Raw genomic sequence first — 19,478 nt, 5'->3', positions numbered from 1 at the left:
AACTAAACGAATGTCTAAGAATCCAAATTTTAGGTTTTTATGTGTGTTTTAGCCTAGACATGCAACTAATAGTAAAACCTTTCGCAGGCGAAGGTGTTGGAGGATTTGAGTATATTTACTAAAAGGACCCTTGCGACCAAGGTGAGTGAAACTCATGTGAAAACTTTTATTAAACTACTTTATGGCATATCTATTTTATTATCAAACGTGTATGCTTTATACTCACATGAAATATTTGTGTAAATGATGTGAACTCTATTTATATGTAAATGAAGTGTTTGAAAAAAGAAGACGCATTGTGTGAATTTAAATGAAGTGCGTGGATGAAAAATGGAATGATTAATTGCATTATATGACATGACTACCATCTAGAACATGTGCATATCAGTATATGAGCTTGATCGTCCAAATTAATAAGGCAGTAAACAAGCAGAGCTTGGGCGAGTAGTGCGTGTCCAAGCTCGGCTCATTTAAAATTTCAACGAGCACTAATATTTGAGCTCGGCTTGGATTGCCAAGAAGAAATCCTTGTGCAAGCTTGAACTTGAGCTTACTTGTAACACCACGAGAAATTAATTAACTAGTAATTAACTCCTAAGTACGCCTCCCTGTCTATTTCCACCAAAAAATAAGACCAATGAATATCTACTCTTTAGAAAGAAAATACTAAACAGCGGAAACTAGAGGTTCTACTAAGAATCATAACATTATAGTTACAAAATATCTAAACTAAATGTTAATACATACGTATGTTTCAAGACTCTATGTCTACAGCATCACCCAAAAATACTACTTACCAAGAGCAGCCTCTGAAATCCTGTAATGAGTCATCAAGTATAAATCCAATCAATATGACTACACCAAACAACCACAACTATCTCGAAGTCTTTCTTGAATCCGACATCTATAGTTAGGCCAACCATAAAACAAGATATGTATTACAGGTGACAAAGATATAGGCATAATTCTATGACTTAGTGAGTAATAATACACGTGGTATACAAGTTATTTAGTATTGAACTCAATTATTTGGCAAAAGGTTTACAAATCACAAGCAGTAATAAAAATGAAGTCATTTGTTAAATAAAAAGAATGTCATGGTAATGCATTATAGATATAGTACATGATATATTAAGTAAGCATGTCATATGTTAGACGATATGATCTACCCAACATATTAGCCAATTTTTTGTAGGGTTTGCGCTGTCCCAAGTTACATGTAGTATAATTTCGGTCCTCCAGATATTACCGTATACCGTCATATACTAGTAGCCTGACCGAATCTGATCTTGGGTGGCCAACGCTAATAGCAAAGCCATAATGGTCACTCATCCATACATGTTGTCTTCGTCACAAAACAATCATTGGATTCAATGCCAAACATAAGAATAAATCTCTTTAATCATAGGGCTAACCCGTATAATAGTAAGCCAATAGTCGTTATCCCATATATACCGGTGTACCATGTCATACAATGCAATTTATTATTCACCATATTTTACATGCATGGATTTACAAACTCATCATTTTCGTCATCTTGTTATGCATAAATAATTTTCACAAAAATAGAGTTTACATTAATCTAAAATATATTTCGTGTAAGTTGTAAACATGCAGGTTTGATACATAAAATAATCATGATATGCGGAAAAATGATAACAAGTATCCGTGTGAGTTTTACTCACTTGAGTCATAGGTTTCCACCAGATAATCCTCTAGACACTCTCTAACCTCCAAATCTATGAAAAGACCTGACATTAGTCTCCAACCTCGAGCTAAACAGGCCCAAAGTTCTAAACTATTCAAATAGGTTTACTGTTTGGCCATAGAATATTCGAGCGAAAGGAGTCGAATGTTCGATACTAGGCAAAAACTCATTTTGAACCAAATATCCCTTCTAGACCTCATTTTGACATGACCTAAGGTCCTTATGATCTCTAACATGAACCTAAACTACAATAAAACTATCATGCAAAACATGGTACGTCCAATATCATTAAGGCACTAACCCAACTTTTAATCTTGTATTAAAACAAAAAACCAACTAGAGATTCATAACAATAAGGTAGGATACGAAAACTAACTAAATACTAGATGAACAATAAGATAACAACCTAATAACACTAATAAAAACAAAGTAGGCTAGGAAAGTTACCTCCCTTTAAGTACAAGGAACCAATAGAGTTCCTTCTCTCTCCAAATCTCTCACTCTTCTCTCACACTAGGAACACATTGATGGCATGGGTGAAATTAGGGTGAAAGGATGAGGGTGGTTGATATTATAGGTTTAGAATCGCACAAGATAAGGCTAAGGTGTTATTTCAATACTGCAAGTCATTGAACGTTGAGGTCTAGGGTTACAAACAAACGTTCGGGTATACTATTGAATGTTCCAATTCAAACGTTCAACTCTTTATTTTGAACGTTCAACTGAGACAGAAGCTCAAAATTCTTATCAAACCCTAACATTCCTATTAATTCAATTTAGGCTCACTTAACCCTAATTAATAATATTTTGGGGTATTACACATGCAAACCTCAACGTAAGAGGATAAAGGGTACAGGTTGACCATATGGGAATTGCTATGACTGTTTCACATGTGATGTCATATATTATTATTAAAATCATCAGAGTGATTTTCTGTCTTGTTATTTCAACAAAAAACCTATTGCATAATGTTGCATGTGATTTATAAATCTTTTATAAACTTGTTAAGTTCACTGCCTCATGATTTGTTTCTCGTGTGCTAACTCACTTATAAGTCATGCACTTACGCTTCATCTTTATCACCTGTAAGACATTCTTGTTTTACATCGAACTTTTTCCTAGACGATGGAAATTGGAGACCAAAACAGGAAGAGGTTGGTTGATAACCTCACTAGGTTGGTTTTCAAAGAGTTATACCTACTTTTGAAAGATTATTTGTGGTATGATCATTATCATCCCTGTGCATAATACTTTATTAGAGTTTTGTGGGATCATTATCAGGTGTTTTGTTGCCCCGTGCTTACTCAGAGGTTATAGCAATCTTTTGTATTTGATGACTTTATGACTAGCTATTAGATTCAGGTTGTTATATATTATATTTGACTTGTTTTCGACCGAGATACTCAACCTTATGTTTCTTTCCATTAAGTTGTGTTATGATGCTTTAATTTCTACTCTGGCTACTTTGTGTTGAGATTTAGTGATGGCTATCTTGTTAAGTAAGTTACTTTTTCTTCCGGTGTTAGCCCTCTGGTTAGAGGGTCTTAGAATCCTTCGAACTTATTTTCCATAGCAAATATGTTCAGAAAGACACTCTAAGTTAATTATTAATTAATTAATTTTGAGGCATTACAACAGTTGATCAAACAAGTTGTTGATCATAGGTAGACGGTACTTGTTCTTCATAGTCACCTTATTCAACTCGCTATAGTCGAGCCATATCCTCATCGACTTGTCCTTTACCTTCATGAATAAGACTAGTGCTTCTCATGGAGACGCGTTAGGTCGAATGAAGTCCTTATCCGCTAATTCATGCAACTGAACCATAAGCTTCTTTAACTCGAACGGTGCCATTTGGTATGGTACCTTAGACTCCGGTGCTATTCCAAGATAAATTCAATCTCTTGCTTCAGAGGCAACCTTGGCAAGTCCTTTGAGAATACGTCAAGAAGCTTTCACATTACCAGAATTTAGTGCAATTTCGTTCCTTCATTTTGTAGCTCAACAATAAAGGCAATTAATGCCAAACTCCCGCCCTCTGTTAGTCTCCTAGCTTGAAGGACCGATAAGACTAGAGGAAGGGATCGTGCTCGCCATACAACAAAGGTAAACTCCTAACCATTGGTGTAATACTTCGCCAATCAATCCATTCTGTTATGACATCAAGCCCTTGCATCTAGAGAAATACTAAGTTTGCAAGAAGTGTCCTTCCCTCAATGCAAGCCAACCAATTCCGTACCACCTATGTACACACTATTTGACTCCCCACATGGTTAGCTACATCCATCCCTACATCCAATGGCTAAGAAGAATCCCCACACATACGTGCATAAGTACGTGCTTGACATAAATGAGTGACAACTAACGTTGTCGCTAATATGCATATGATATTTTAACCATTATTCTGAATAGCCTATCAACAATGATATTCGTTTCGTCGATGATATGCATATCATATTAACACTTATTTTAAGGTTCATATCAGCAACGGCTAATGTTGATAGTAATGCAACTTTCATAATATATATAATTTTAGATAGCATATTAGCGATGACAAAAGTGTCGTCTCTCATATATTCTAATTCCCGATAACCATTTTCGTCGCAAATAGAAACCACGTCAGTGATAATGGCTTGCTGCAACATCTCGTGCGCCAAATATATTCTTGCTTCAATAATATCAATGACATATTAGCGACAATCTTGCTATCATCGCAAATAGAAAGCAAGTGGTCTTAAAATCCATCTCGTGCTGGTAGCTAGAGAGAATGTATTTTTGTAGTACTATATATTAGTGACAACTGAAATGTCATCACTAATAAGCACTTATATCAGGATGACTATGAAAAGTCGTCGCTGATAATCACATATTAGCAATGACGTTTAGGTCTTAGCTGATAGTTTGATTATTAATGATCAAATTTCTTGTAGCGAGGTGACTGTAAAACTTACAGATTGAGTGGCGCTGTGACTGCATGGCTAATGCAGCAAAAACCCTAAGCATAAACAAAGGCCAATTTATTTGTTAGGATGTCTTAAGTGTATTGGGATAATGCAAGTCCAAGTCCATATTGCCACCTTTAAAAATTTTACCCAAAAAAAAAAAAAAGGAGGTAATTACCAATACTTTTAAGTGAAAAATGGCGCATGTGAGTCATGTGAGCTACTTTCCCTATAGTGCCAAATCTGACAGAGACCGCAAAGTTACATGAAAAGTATCAATTTGAGAAGTTAAAATTAACAAAAATAAGTGTGATCTGTTTTTTTTTTTAAAAAAAAAAAAAAAAATTAATAATAACACCTAAAATGAAAATGGAGAGGAATGTCGTGGTATTAAACTATGATTATAAACGTAACATTTATTTTACTTCATGCAAATAAAAACAATAACAAGTTGAAACAAGAATCGTGGTTCTTTCTTTCTCTTTTTTCTTTTTTGCTGATTAATTTATGGACTTCTTCGAGATTTGGAAGAGTTCGACAGCATTTAATAACATTCACACGAATGATGATGACATATAAGACACACAAATGTGAGAAACTCGGGAAAAAGAAAACTATTATATATTTTAGGTCATCTATTATTCCTCAGCTTATTCAAGAAAAGAAGCCAAAGATCTGAAATCTGAGTCCACACCAGCACCTAGGATGTAATCACTGGGACTCCAACCAGTCTCCACCATTTTCTCGGGTGACAAACGTGTATCATTATAACTAAACTCGTTAGTAGCATCTGCTTCGGTCACACTGTTCATATTAAACAATATTTCAGAATCATGAATAAGCTCCGTGAATTCGGAATCAAGAAAATCCAGAAGGCTTATATCTCCAACGTTGAAATCCATCAGTAAGTCCATCGAGTTTTCTTCTCTACACGTGGACGCTACTAACCCATCACTGGAGTGGGATTCTGCTGCGATGCCCTTCACCAGGTTGCCATCCATGGATTTGTCTTGTGATGCCTTGGCGCGCACGATATCTGTGTTTCGGGCTTCATCGACTTCGACTCTGGTTATTGCGCTTTTCTCGTTGTTTTGCTCCCGCTTAGCCAAAATACTGTTCCAATAATTCTTTATTTCATTGTCTGTTCGCCCTGGAAGTCTCCCTGCTATCAGAGACCATCTTCAAGACATACACACAACGACGAAAAACATGTTTAATTAAGCTTCAAAATGCTTTGATCAAGACGTGAATTTAAAATAAAAATCATATATAAATAGAACAATTAAAGACAAGACCTGTTGCCTAAGAGTTTGTGGAGCCTGATGATGAGGTCTTCTTCATCATGTGTGATGTTGCCTCTCTTGATATCCGGTCTCAGATAATTCAACCAGCGAAGCCTACAACTCTTCCAACATCTCTTAATTCCTGCATGTATATATATATATGAGCAATTTAACTTCGAAAAAAGAAAGGAAAAATAACCCTTTTTTTCCTTATATCAAATGTGCTTTATCCTCTAATTAAGTAATCCTTTTCTCAAGTCTCTGAAGTAATGCCACTAACATTTTGTACTTAGTGAATTGAAGTCATCTTACCTGTTTCTTTGGGAACTTTTCCCCATTTTCCTTCTCCGCGAGCTTTCATGTAATCTGTGAGCAATTTGTCTTCGTCAGCTGTCCAAGGCCCTTTATTTAGTCCCTCTTTCGAACAACAAGGGCTCCTTCCCATTTGGGATTTTTTATTCTGATCTCTCACTCTCTCCTGCAAGTTCATGTATATATAGAGAGACTTGAGCTTATTTCCTTCTGAATGGTGGAGTACATTTTATAGATATAATTGATTAACCAATTAAGATATGTTTAAAAATGTTTTAGGTGCATATTTTCCACACGGATGTTATTGGAAGGGAATCATCTAGTATACAATATGATAATTAATGTTGGTTGAATTAATTTAATTATCAAGACGGAAAGTGAAAAGAAGGATTTAGTAACCACATTCAGCTAACATTCTGATTTTCTTCTCTCTACACTTTCAAACTAACTTTCCAACTATACTCTACAAACTTGAAAGTTTGTTGCTGTTTTTTTCTGTCTATATCTCTGTGGTGTGAAAATGATCAGACCACTGAAAAAGAGACATGTTCAAAGTGCCAATAATGGCTCCTTTGTTCAAAAGGTGTAAAGTCACAATCACAAAGAGCTTTGAAAATTGGGTCAGGGCAGTTGCACATCATCAACGTGGCCCCATTTCAACAAGTTCTTTACCTCTAGACGTGTTTCTAGCTTGATATATATATATATTTAACTCCATATATAGATCTAGAGCACTTATTAACCCAACTTGCGAAATGTTTTTTCCTTTTTGTGTTACAATCATGTTCTGCAAGAACGTCAGACATAATATGATGAAATCCACGTGGTTTTGGAACATCATGGATTCTAGCTAGCATATCGGGTGCACTCCGCACGTGATATAGGGGTTCTATTATGCTTTCCCGGCCGGAATGAGTTAAGAAGAGGAGATCATGCATTCAAAAACCAGATAGATCCTGCGTAATATACAATTGACCTATTTGAAAATACTATGACGTGTACTACAATGTCTCAATATTGAATTTGTAGCTTTAAAAATGCTATAAAATTTGTCTTTTCTAAAATAATTGAGCTATAAAGTGCATGTAAAGATTACACCGGGATACTGACAGAAACATAAATTCCTTTATTCAAAGAAAGTCACATATCAACTGTCTTACAGTCATATTCTATCAACTGTATATGCTTATACAACAATTAATATGTAAATTTAGAATAGTCATCCGAACTATACAATCCAACTATCCTTTAGACCCTCGTCTATTGATCACTCTAGTTGCCCGTCTCTTTTGTGTCAGCATATTCAATATCTATAAAACATTGTTTTATAGATGAAAATATGAGTCAACGACTCACTAAGTAAACATTACCCTTAACATGTTACATCAGTAATTTACTTTTAGGTATTTGAACCTATAATTTTCTGGTCAGGTACTGCAACACAGACGAATAAAAGTAGGCGGAAATTTATGATAAGAACAAACATTTACACTAAAATAGAAAAATGGAAATGATGTGTATAGTGAGACGCTAGATCACATGTGAATAAAGTTTAAACGTTTAGACAATGGGGGAATATACATTATTATCTGTCCTTAGTAAATTTTAAAATAACGGTTAGAATAACTTTTGTTGTGTGTGGCACTACACTTAAAATCTATGTCACTAGATTTAAGATTTAGAAACCAAATCTTCCCTTAATGTAAACTTTATGTGAAGCATAGTTTACGAATTTCGAAGATGAATTTCGTAACGAAACTCTGTTACGAATTTCCTGTTTTTGTGTTTCTCCTTGTTTTTGTTTTTAAAACAAGTAGCCAAACGCCTCTCTACAGTGGTGAAATATTTTTAGTTGTTTTGGAAACATAAGACCTGTTTCTAAAATAAGTTGCCAAATAGGCTCTTAATTTTTCGTTTTTTTGTCTTAGAATTTATAAGAATACTTTAGTCATTTTTTTAAAGTATTAATAAAGAAATATTTGTTTTTTTTGAAAAAAAAAAAATTGGCGAAAGTATTAGCCAAACCATTACAATAAATTCATCAATGCTTTACTTGCCATTTTAAACAATTAAAACGATGTTGTTTTACTTGAGTCTAGCTCACTCATGAAAATATCCACTAGGCGCAGGCAGGAGTCTTTCCCGCACAAACCAAAATTTCCCAACCACCTAAGAGCATTCGTAGTAATCACCTCTGCATCAAGTTCTTCAGTGCTACAGTACATTTGGTGATTGTCAGATTTGCTCGTCTGGTCTATAGAGCCAAGCTTCTCTCATCTCTTTATATTTTCTATTTCTTTATTCAACCTTCCCGCGTTCTCGATCTCCTGAAGCCAAGAAAAGGTTGAGCTTCTTCCCTCTTACAAGCTTCTGTGAATCCTAGTTTGATTTGGTTTGTGATTTTGGTTTGATTAGTTTTGTGGGTTTTGATTCTAAATATCAGATTTTGGTTTTGGTTTGTGGGTCTATAGGTCTCACAGGATCTGTTCAGAGCTAACCGAAGAGGCTTATGTAGCCTAGTTTCTTGGTAGGCTCTCATTCCAGCTTCTCCACGAGAACCATCTCTTCGGCCCCTCTTCTTCTACGTGAGTTCTTTGCCGTACCGAATTCTCAAGTTTAGTTCTTTTGCTTTTGTTTTGATGTGCAAGATTGGTTCTTTTGATTTTGTTTTGATGTTGGTTGGAGTGTTTTATATTGGTTTTATGATTTGGGTTTGTGAAATTTTGCACTTTGTGTTATTGGTTAGCATTTTGGCTTGTAGGGTTTCTGAGATTTTTCGGTGTTCTAATTGCTAGTTTTGAGTTTGGAAGGTTGGGTTTCGTCAAGTAGCAAAACTTAGAAGAAAAGGTTTTATGAATTTTTTTCTTCTATGAGAGTCTTCTTTACCATCATCTTACTGCATTTAGACCATTGATTTATCAGGTTCAACATTTTTCTTGAAATTCGTTTTATATATTATCACTGGTCATTATAAAAAACATGCAAACATTCGACCACTAGAATCAATTTTTGAATATCTGATGTTCCTATGGTGATCTGTGATGTAATGGAAAAGTCAATGTTATTGGACTCATGGAGAAATAGAACAATTTGAGGCTTTTCTACAATGCAACATGTTTGGACTCATTGGAATGATGTTGTGGTTGAGTATTCTCTATTGCATGTGTTTTTTTATAACTTGCACCACTGACATTGATCTTCTTTCTTGCTATACCTTAGGCTTAGATGTATATATAATAAGAAGTGTAGAATAGTTGAAGTATGATTAGGATTTTGTTATCTGCATTATTCCTTTGATAATTGGGATAGTTTTGAGATAATACATTTCTGTTTTAGTTGTCATAAATTGAATGGTTACTCTAAGAGACCAGGAAATCTGTTTGTGATCCATGGATGGTTGCAGATAAATCAACTAAAAAGGAACTCTATAGTTAATGTTTTTGAATTTTGAAACCAGGAAATATGTGAGTTTATGTGTTTGGGGGCCATGGAAAATGCAAAAGTGTACTTGTAACTCTACCTTGATAATGTGATTGTGTGCTTCAGTTCAAGTGTTCTGTCAAGTTTTGTACTTTCATTAGTGACGACACAATCTCGCTGTTGTGTGCACCATTAGCGACGACACAATGTCGTCGTTGTTGTGTGCACCATTAGCGATGACACAATGTTGTCACTAATATGTACATCATTAGCGACAAGACTTTCCTAGGTTTGATGGCACTGAACCGAACACCTGGATTCTAAAATCCCAACAGTTCTTTTCTTATAGCCACACTGCCGAAAACCAGAAAGTACCAATTGCTGCCTTCCACATGGAAGGAAGAGCACTCACTTGGTATCATTGGTTGATGGATGTAGGCCACACCAAAGGATGGGAGGAATTTGTAGTTGCCCTCAAAACTAGGTTTGCCCCTGAGCTTTTGATGATCATGTAGGGGCTTTTGCTAAGCTCAAGCAAACATCATCGATAGAGGACTACCAAACCCAATTTGAAATCCTTTCCAATAGAATCCAAGGTATGAGTGAGGAGTTTAAGGTTAGAACATTCTTAAGTAGGTTGAAGGAGGAGACAAAAATCACGGTAACTATGCTGAAACCTAATGCCTTGACCACGGCTTTTGGACTGGCCAGATTGTAGAAAGAAGAAGTCAGCCGGAGGAGTAGAGGTCAAGAATACCAGTCTTGGCTAACCAATTCCCAAGGGTATACCAAGCTAGCTACAGCACCTAACCCACCTCGCATTACAGCCCCAAACCTAGTCCCTGAGACCCGAAATACCAACCCACCATACCCCACCACCTTCAACAAAAGGCCTAGCATACCCATTAAAATATTAAACCCAGCCCAAATGCAGGAAAGAAGGGAAAAAAGGCTGTGCTACAACTGTAATGAAATTTTTTAGCCGGGCCATAGATGTTGCCGACCTAGGCTCTTCTTGTTGGAAGGTGTCATGTTGGGTGAACTAGAAGAATATGGGTAAAGGAAGTAGTGCAAGAAGAGGAGCCCGAGTGTGAACTCCAAGAAGCTGAATTGCTGGGCATCTCTTTGCATGCACTGGCAGGAGCTACAGCTCCTAGGACTATGTGGCTGATGGGAAGAGTAGGAGAAGAACCTATAGTGATCCTAATAGACACTGGCAATACGCACAACTTTGTTGATTAGAATTTAGCCAAGAAGATTCATCTACCAACACAGGAAAGGTGCCAGCTGAATGTTATGGTGGCCAATGGGGATACCATTCCCTGTCCACGGTGTTGTACAACAGTATCATTCAACTTACAAGGGTATATTTTCAAACTACTCTACATCCCTTAACTTTAGGGGGATGTGACATGATGTTAGGGGTGGATTGGCTAAGTATTCTAGGTCCCATCTTATGGGATTTTATTGAACTTACCTTGAAATTCACACTCCAAAACGGAGAGGTGGTCCTCCAAGTGTTGTGCAAATATCTACCTAAATAAATAGAAAAATATTTGTACGTTTAACTCGCAAGTGCACAAGATCAAAACAATAGTATAGTAGGCAAATAAGAGATCATTCACACAAGGATTGGTAAATTATGCTTAAAAGTTGAAACGATTTCCTAAATAATTAAGATGAGTGAAAAGAAATAAAAAATATTAATAATATCTAATAAGAGAAGAGATAAAATATTGAGAAAATATAATAATAGATAAGATAGGGCCTCGATATCCACTACTAGTCATACTCAATTAAGATTCCCAATGCCAATGCTACAATCATAACTTGATACTTAATGTTTACCGGTCACAATGGCACGATACCTACTCCTAAAGCCATTGATTTCCCTAAGCCACGAGTTAGGCATGGTATCTACTCTTAACTCTTTTCTTTGTCGAAGGATTTAGCATGGTATCTACTAAGTTGTTCTCCAAGAAAGTATAAATCTATGAAAATCGGTAAACACACTCAGGTTGGAACATGGTATCTATTCCAGTTGTCTTCATATTGTTTAATCCAAGAACCTGTGATGGGGTTCTTTCGTTACTTTATTATACCCAGGACTCAGTCATCCAAATAGACATAAATAACAAATCCATACTACATGCATATAATGATCAAGCATAAACATGAGAGGAATTCAATAAAATAAGAAATAATCAAGTTAATCATCAATTATATGAATTGTAGCAAAGATGCCAATTGAAAACCTTAACGAGACATAACTAGGGCTTCAATCGAGCGCTAACTAAATTATTAGTTACAACTAATATAGACTAAAACTATATACATAAAGAAAATAAATAAAGGGAGAAAGAAAAACCAAAATTCTTCTTGAAGTAGCCTCCAATTCTTCTTCCCAAGCTTGTGTGTCTTTTCTTCAAAGGTTAGAGGCCTATTTATAGGGATTAAAGAAGCTCTAAAAACCCTAGGAATCCTAGAACAATTGTAAATAGATCTCCTAGTCCAATTAGAATAAGTATAAGTCTTTTCCTTTTCTGAAATTTCAATCCAAGTAGGAAAAGGATTCCAAATTCGTACAGATTTGCGGTTCTTTATTGCGGGGCAATTTTAGCATGGTAAATGTCTAAATTAGGAAAAATCTATTTCTGACATATTTGTTTTATTTTGTCTTAGCTTTCCAACGCCATCAATATAATTGTAATCCGATACTAGAGGAAAAAATTATGATTAAAATATAGAGACATGCTCATTCTGAATTTTTTTTTTCAAAAATAACGGATTTTTGCCGACTTCTCTTTTCTTATATTCAAAATTGATTTGGAGTTGAATCTTTCCAAAAGTGAGTTTACCAACTTAGTTATAATCTTGAAATTTGATGGATTTTCTTTCAAAACCTATAAAATACAAGAAAACACAAAAACAATACAAAACATCAAACTATAACAAAACTAAGAGCTTAACATATGTAAATTAAGGGGCTTAAATGTGTAACATTAACACTTATCACCAAGAACTAGTTCCAGCTGCAACTAACTTGGAGATGGGAGATGATATACCAAAGAAGGTAGGAGCATATTGCAAGGGAGTTTGGTTACAGTTTATAGGTATAGAGGCACCAAAACCCAAGAAGTTTCAACACCCAGCAATAACCAAGCTGCTAGAGGGGTTCAAGGGCCTATTCCAAGAGCCCACAGAGCTGCCACCAGCAAAGAGTTTCGACCACAAGATCCAATTGATAGAGGGAGCTCAACCAACTAGTGTAAGGCCCTACAGGTACCCTTACTACCAAAATGAGGAGATCGAAAAGCTAGTTACGAAGATGTTAACTACTGGAATCATAAGGCCTAGCCAGAGTCCTTATTCTTCTCCAGTATTGCTAGTAAGAAAGGCCGATGGAAGTTGGAGGATATGTGTGGATTATCGTGCCCTCAACAAAGACAGCATCAAAGATAAGTACCCTATACCTAACATCGATGAACTCCTAGATGAACTACATGTGTTTGTAATTTTTTCTAAGCTTGACCTTAGGTCTGGCTATCACCAAATTAGGATGAAGCCAGAGGATATCCCAAAAACTACATTTAGGACACATGAGGGGCACTATGAGTTCCTAGATATGCCATTTGGGCTAATTAATGCCCCCTCAACCTTTCAAGGTGTCATGAATACGTATTTAGACCATACCAAAGGAAATGTTTCTTAGTATTCTTTGATGATATACTGGTTTACAGTAAGAATATCAAAGACCACCTGAAACACTTAAAAGTTGTGTTGGAACTTCTCCAACTCCACCAGCTGTATGCTAAGCTTTATAAGCATCGGTTTGCGTGCCAAGAAGTAGAATACCTAAGTCATTTGATTTCAAAAGAGGGTGGTGAAGGCTGATCCAACAAAAATTGAAGCCATGATCAACTGGCTAGTTCCCCAAACCATTAAGGCCTTGAGAGGATTCCTAAGGTTAACTGGGTACTATAGGAAATTGTAAAAGGGTATAGGGGGATTGCCACTCCACTGACCAACTTATTGAGGAAGGGTTTCTTTAAGTGGAATGAAAGGGTTGAGGGGGCTTTCAATCTACTCAAGAAAACTATGTCTACTCCCCCAGTTCTAGGTCTACCGGATTTCTCCAAACCTTTTATAATTGAGTGTGATGCCTCAAGAGAGGGATTAGGTGCAATACTAATGCAAATTTGGCAACCTCTGGCTAATCTCAGCCAAGGGCTTAAAGGTAAGAACTTGAGCCTATCTACCTATGAGAAGGACTAGCCCTAGTAATGGCCATAAGGAAGTGGAGACATTATCTACTGGGCAACAGTTTCAAGGTTAGAACTAATCAACAAGCCCTAAAGTACCTACTCGAGCAAAGAATTGGCACCCTTGCCTAGCAAAAATGGGTGTCAAAACTCCTAGGGTTTGACTTTACAGTAAAGTATAAGAAGGGAAGGAAATATCGAGCTGCAGATGCCTTATCCATAATGGAATGGCCAAAGACAGATTCAGAGAGTAACCAAAAATCAGCAGACATAAATGCAAATGAGCAAGCAACAAGCATGGCAGCAGACAACATAACCACACAATCTATCAGCACACTACAGCCATCTTGGACAAGGGAAGTTACAGAAGGTTATGCAGAAGATCCGCAACTCCAGCAACTCATCCAACAATTCCACAAGGGAACTTAGTGTAATGTCTGAGACATTATTTAATAATTAAAGTATAAAATTTGAGCAAATAAGTGATTAAAGTTAATTTAGTGCCCTTAAATTTGCTATGAGATATTTTTAGGTCCAAAGAAAATTAGAAAAGAATTAGAAAATAAAATAAAAAAGAAAAAAAGAAAAGTAGAAGAAGAAGAAGGCAAGCATGCCTTTCAAAAAGGCATGCACGGCCATTAAGAAAAAACTAGATGGTCGTTCCCAAAGAAAATATATATATATATATATATATATATATATATATATATATATATATATATATATATATATATATATATATATATATATATATAAGAAAGAGGCGCACTTCTATGCGCCTCAAAAAAAAAAGGGGAGGGGGGGAGGGATGCGCCTCAGACCCGAGAGAATAGAAAAAAGAAGAAAAAAAGAGGGTTTCTCATTTTCTCCATAGAAAAAAGCCGATCTACGAAGATCTAATCGTCCAAACTCAAATCCGACTTCAAATCGTTTTGAGGTAAAACACTAAACTCATGAGTTCGTGATTTTGGGTTAAAATATTAAACGGTGAGTTTAATCTAGTGTTTTCTTTAGATAATAGGTTACTTGGAACTTACTTGAAGCTACACAAACCATGGGTTTTGGTTTGGTAAAATTTTGGTGAGTTTTCCTCAAACCCTAATTTTTGGGTATTTAATTTTAATTGAGTTTTTATATGATTAACCCTTAGTAAATGCTATTGGGTTAATAATATTGTGTTTGAGGTAGTGTTTTATAAATTTTGATTTAAGTTTAAAAACCCTAATTTGATGGGTCAAATTAATTTTGGGGTTTTAAAGTGTTTAAAACCTAGATTGTTAATTTGTGGATTAATTGTGGTTATTGTGATGATTAATACCAAATTAGCTATTGGTTTTGTAAAAAGAGATTAGTGAATACAATTTTAGGGCTAATATTATTGTAAGTATAAGTGAAAATAATTTATGGATTAGTGAAATTAATTGCGGGTTAGTAATTAATTAAACAGTGATTTTAATATCTAACCCTTTGTAAATACTTTGGGTTAGTATTGTTTGAGTTTTAGTTAGTGTCTAGGATTTATGGGTAGACGTTTGGAATCCTTAAAAAAAATATTATGAATTTTTCAACGGTTTAGCTTTGAGCGATTCAAGTACTAATTAGGGTGGTAATTATTTAAAGTGTTAAATAGTGCAATGTGTTATTTGATAGTGATACATTGCAAGGTAGTGTCTAGGAGACCTAGTGCTTAAATCCGCACAGCCAAGGTCAATATTCTACTCACTAAGAAACTACTATTTTTTTATATTATAGATTTGCAAAATATATATGTTGTTCTATAAAACTCGAACCAACTGTATGTTGATTATAACTGTTTTGGATGATTTGAGTACTTTTGAGTATATTGAAAATATGATGATGTTTTGATGTATGAATATGATATATGGAGTTGGAATGAATTGTGTGACTGTATGATGTGGTTAGGAATTTTGTAGACTACGATTGCATTGTAAATGAATGTGATTTTGAGTGAGTTATAAAATTGGGAACATGATGCATTGCGTGCCTACGAGCACAAGCCAGTTAGTTGTGTGCCTACGAGCACAACCCAGTTACTTGCGTGCCTATGAGCACAACCTCGTTACTTGCGTGCCTACAAGCACAACCTAGTTACTTGAATGCCTACTAGCACAACCTAGTTACTTGCGTGCCAACGAGCACAATCCTGTTACTTGCATATGCATACATATATTGTGATGTGATGGAATGTGTTGCATGTCTTATATATATTAGTTTTGCTAGGCGTGTTAGTATGTATATGAGTCTCAATGGACAAGAAAAAATGCATATTTCTATCGCCTGGTTGCACATTTTTATGCTAGACATAGTCGCATGATTTATGAAGCATTGAGTTTGAGAGTGCATAGATGATTGCATTGCCCAAAATTAGAGATAATAATGTCTATGTAATACCGCGCGAGTTATCCTGCAAATGTAGTAAGTGGACAGGAGTAGGCATTAGAATCAGAGATGCCATGTCTATGCAATACCGTGCAAGTTTTCGTTGTTCTTCAGCTACGACGTGCTTGTATATTAGAGTCTGACTCTAGTACTCGCATGATCACACTGACTTCCAAAGGCTATAAGTGGACGGGAGTAGGCGTGGTGTCACCTAATTCAGGAAATGTGGATGTCTTAATACAGCTAAACTAGATGCCATTTTTTTCTGCTTAGACGTACCTGCATACTTGAGATTACTCGCGTGCATGTATGAATGAGCCACTGATCAAAAGTAATATATTGTAGATGAGTCGATATGTAGAAGCTTCCAAGGTGAGATGACTGGAACTTCTATATATGTTCACAACTACATAGTATGCTTTAAATGTTTTCTATTAGTTGGTGTTTGCTATATCAGCTATTGAGGGTTTTTCAAACAAAAGTTTATAAAATTGGTAGCTGTTATAATGCTCGCAAGACTATAAAGGAAAAGTTGGTTCTTTACGAAAACTCAGTTAGTTTAATATCACTGAAGTCTCAGTATGTTTTATACTAAGACAGTGAACTCATTCTTTCACCAGTGCGGATGCGGCAACCCCCCAACCGTGCAGACATTGATGCTTTGGTTGCAGGTTTTGCGGATATAGATATTGACTCGTCCACCTAGCGTATGGGATGCTATGATTGAAGCACATCACGACAGTCATAAATCACAGATTCATGGGTAGTCCACATTTTGAATATTTTATTTATGGCTATTGTCCTATGTGGCGTATGTATTTGTTGAGCCTATATTTTAGTATGTAATTAGTGTAATGTGTTTTATAAGCCTTAAATAGATAGACTTGTAAATGTCTCTTGGTGTAATTAACTGTTATGTATTAGATATATTTCTGCTTATGATATGTGTTCTACTGTACATTGATTATTATATTCCGCTGTTAGATGTAACTCGGATTATCAGGTGCATGTTATGGGGCATGTGCCATATGTTGGATGAGCGACATGTAGACTGTGAAAATCCGTTTGTATGTTTTCAAAAAAAAAAAAAAAAAAGGGTCTTCACACTTAGACTGAGTGAAGTACCAATTTTCACAAAAGGGCTCATTTTCTACAAAGGGCGGATCTATCTAGGCACCTTGAAGAACTTTGAGCAACAAGTCCTACAGTAATTTCACAATAGCCCTTTAGCTCGCCATATGGGGACAAAAAACATATTCAAGGTTAAAGAAGGAGTTCACTGGCTTGGAATGCGACAAAACAGAGAACATCCACCCTGTCGGATTGTTACAACCATTGCCAATTCCGGAGCAAAATTGAACTGAGGTAAGCATGGATTTTATTGTCGGGTTACCTCATTCACAGTGGAAAGATGTCATCATAGTTGTGGTCGACCGGTTGAGCAAATATGCTCAATTCATCCCATTAAGCCATCCCTACATTGCAAATTCTGTGGCCAAACTATTTGTGGCTCATATCTTCAAACTGCATGGGCCACCCAAATCCGTTGTCAATGACCGTGACCGAGTGTTCACCAGCCACTTTTGGAATGAACTTTTTCAAGTGACCGGTACAGAATTGTTGATGAGCGCGGCCTATCACCCATAGATGGACGGTCATCATGAAAAAAGGGCCAGAAGGGAACCTACAGAGCTTCACTGGCAACTGCCCTCATGACTAAATGCGATGGATCTCCCTGGCGGAATGTGCTTACAACACCTTGGTGCATACCTCGACCAAATTAAGCCTATTCGATGTTGTATACGGCTATCCATCCCCTCGGTTGATGCCATTCAAACTAGGTACAACGAAAGTGCAAGCGATAGAAGACGAGTTAAAGAGCCAAAAGTTCATTATGTTGCTCATAGAGGAGAATCTTCAAGACACTCAAGCAAGGATGAAGCACTTTGCTGATCAGGACCGAACCTTCCAGGAGTTTGAAATGGGTGACTCAGTCTTCCTTCGCCTTCGACCATATCGCCAAATGAGAGTAGCACTCCCCCGGAAACTCAAGCTTTCACCAAGGTACGATGGCCCCTTCCAAGTAACCCAAAGGATCAATAGTGCCGCATATAAACTAGATATGCCTGTTAGTTCCCAAATCTACCCTATTTTCCATGTTTCTAACCTCAAGAAGAAGTTGGGCGACCGGATCACACATCAACAACAACTTTCAACTCGCACGACCGAGGGAACTCTTACTCCGAAACCAAAGGTTTTGCTAGATCGACGGTTGAAGAAGAAAGGGAACCGCGCCGATGCCGAGGTGCTCATCCAGTGGAAAGGAACCACCACACTCGACATGACCTAGGCAGATTTGGACAAGCTTCGGACCTCCTTCCCTGACCTTGAGGGCAAGGTCTTTTGAACAAGGGAGTTGTGTTATGCACATTGTTGTGAGTTTTAAAATACTCGCAAGCGCACGAATCATTTGTGTTAGTTTGTGATTGGCTGCATTCTGTTGAAAAAATCGCTTCTATGTAATGATGCTTTTTATACAGGGATGCTGTTTTATTCAGAGTCGACATTTTAGTTATGAGCTTCAAGGAGACTCTGTGCAAGATTCAAAACAATGTAGTTCAGTTCCCTTGCATCTGTTCGGACGATGTGGAATTCTGTCCGGACGCTCATCTGTCAAAGCATCATCCGTTTGGAAAATGAGAACTTTCTGTCCGGACGTCCCTCTGTGTCCAGAAGCTTCGAACTGTTCTCAGTCGCATCCCTTCGGACATCTCAACAACAAGTCCGGACGCCTTTCAGTGTTCGACAAGTTTAAATATTTCTTTCCAAAACACAAATATGGGAAGACAGCTGCAATCGTCTGGACGACATGGCTATTCCGTTCGGACGCTATCCTTGATAAGGTAAGTCGTGCAGAAGATGTCCAACTGTCCGGACGTCAGACTTCATGGTTCGGACGCTCAGGCCTTAATATGGAAATTGTGTGCAGCAGAAGTGCAACCTTCCGGACGCCTTCAACTATCTTCTGGACACCGCCTAGGAAAATCATATCAGAGGCGATTTAGGTTTCTATAGCCTATAAATAGAGGCCCCTAGGCATGTAATTTAAAAGAATTTGGTATTGAATTTCGTAGAACTTAAAGAGTTTATT

The 19,478-nt window shown here is 36.6% G+C and overlaps 1 protein-coding gene across 1 annotated transcript; it reads right to left on the bottom strand.

Moving 5' to 3' along the window:
* Nucleotides 1–5,241: 5,241 nt before the first annotated feature.
* LOC133866525 (transcription factor WER-like) lies at nt 5,242–6,429 on the bottom strand. Its single transcript, XM_062303081.1, has 3 exons — nt 6,246–6,429; nt 5,946–6,075; nt 5,242–5,829 (listed from the first exon to the last, which is right to left on the bottom strand). The coding sequence occupies exons 1-3, from the start codon at nt 6,421–6,423 to the stop codon at nt 5,301–5,303; spliced, it is 837 nt and encodes a 278-aa protein (XP_062159065.1). The 5' UTR covers nt 6,424–6,429; the 3' UTR covers nt 5,242–5,300.
* Nucleotides 6,430–19,478: the final 13,049 nt, after the last annotated feature.

Source organism: Alnus glutinosa, chromosome 4 (assembly GCF_958979055.1).
Source record: "Alnus glutinosa chromosome 4, dhAlnGlut1.1, whole genome shotgun sequence".
Taxonomy (NCBI): Eukaryota; Viridiplantae; Streptophyta; class Magnoliopsida; order Fagales; family Betulaceae; genus Alnus; species Alnus glutinosa.
The sequence above is the reverse complement of the archived record's forward strand: the minus strand, read 5'-3'. Positions and strand labels throughout refer to the sequence as shown.

Bases quoted from the DNA above. Each gene is read 5' to 3' on its own strand.
- LOC133866525 (XM_062303081.1), bottom strand. From the start codon at position 6,423: ATGAACTTGCAGGAGAGAGTGAGAGATCAGAATAAAAAATCCCAAATG. The intron at 6,076-6,245 runs GTAAGATGACTT...ATATACATGCAG, and splicing joins AAAAGTTCCCAAAGAAACAG to GAATTAAGAGATGTTGGAAG. The intron at 5,830-5,945 runs GTCTTGTCTTTA...TATGTCTTGAAG, and splicing joins CACAAACTCTTAGGCAACAG to ATGGTCTCTGATAGCAGGGA.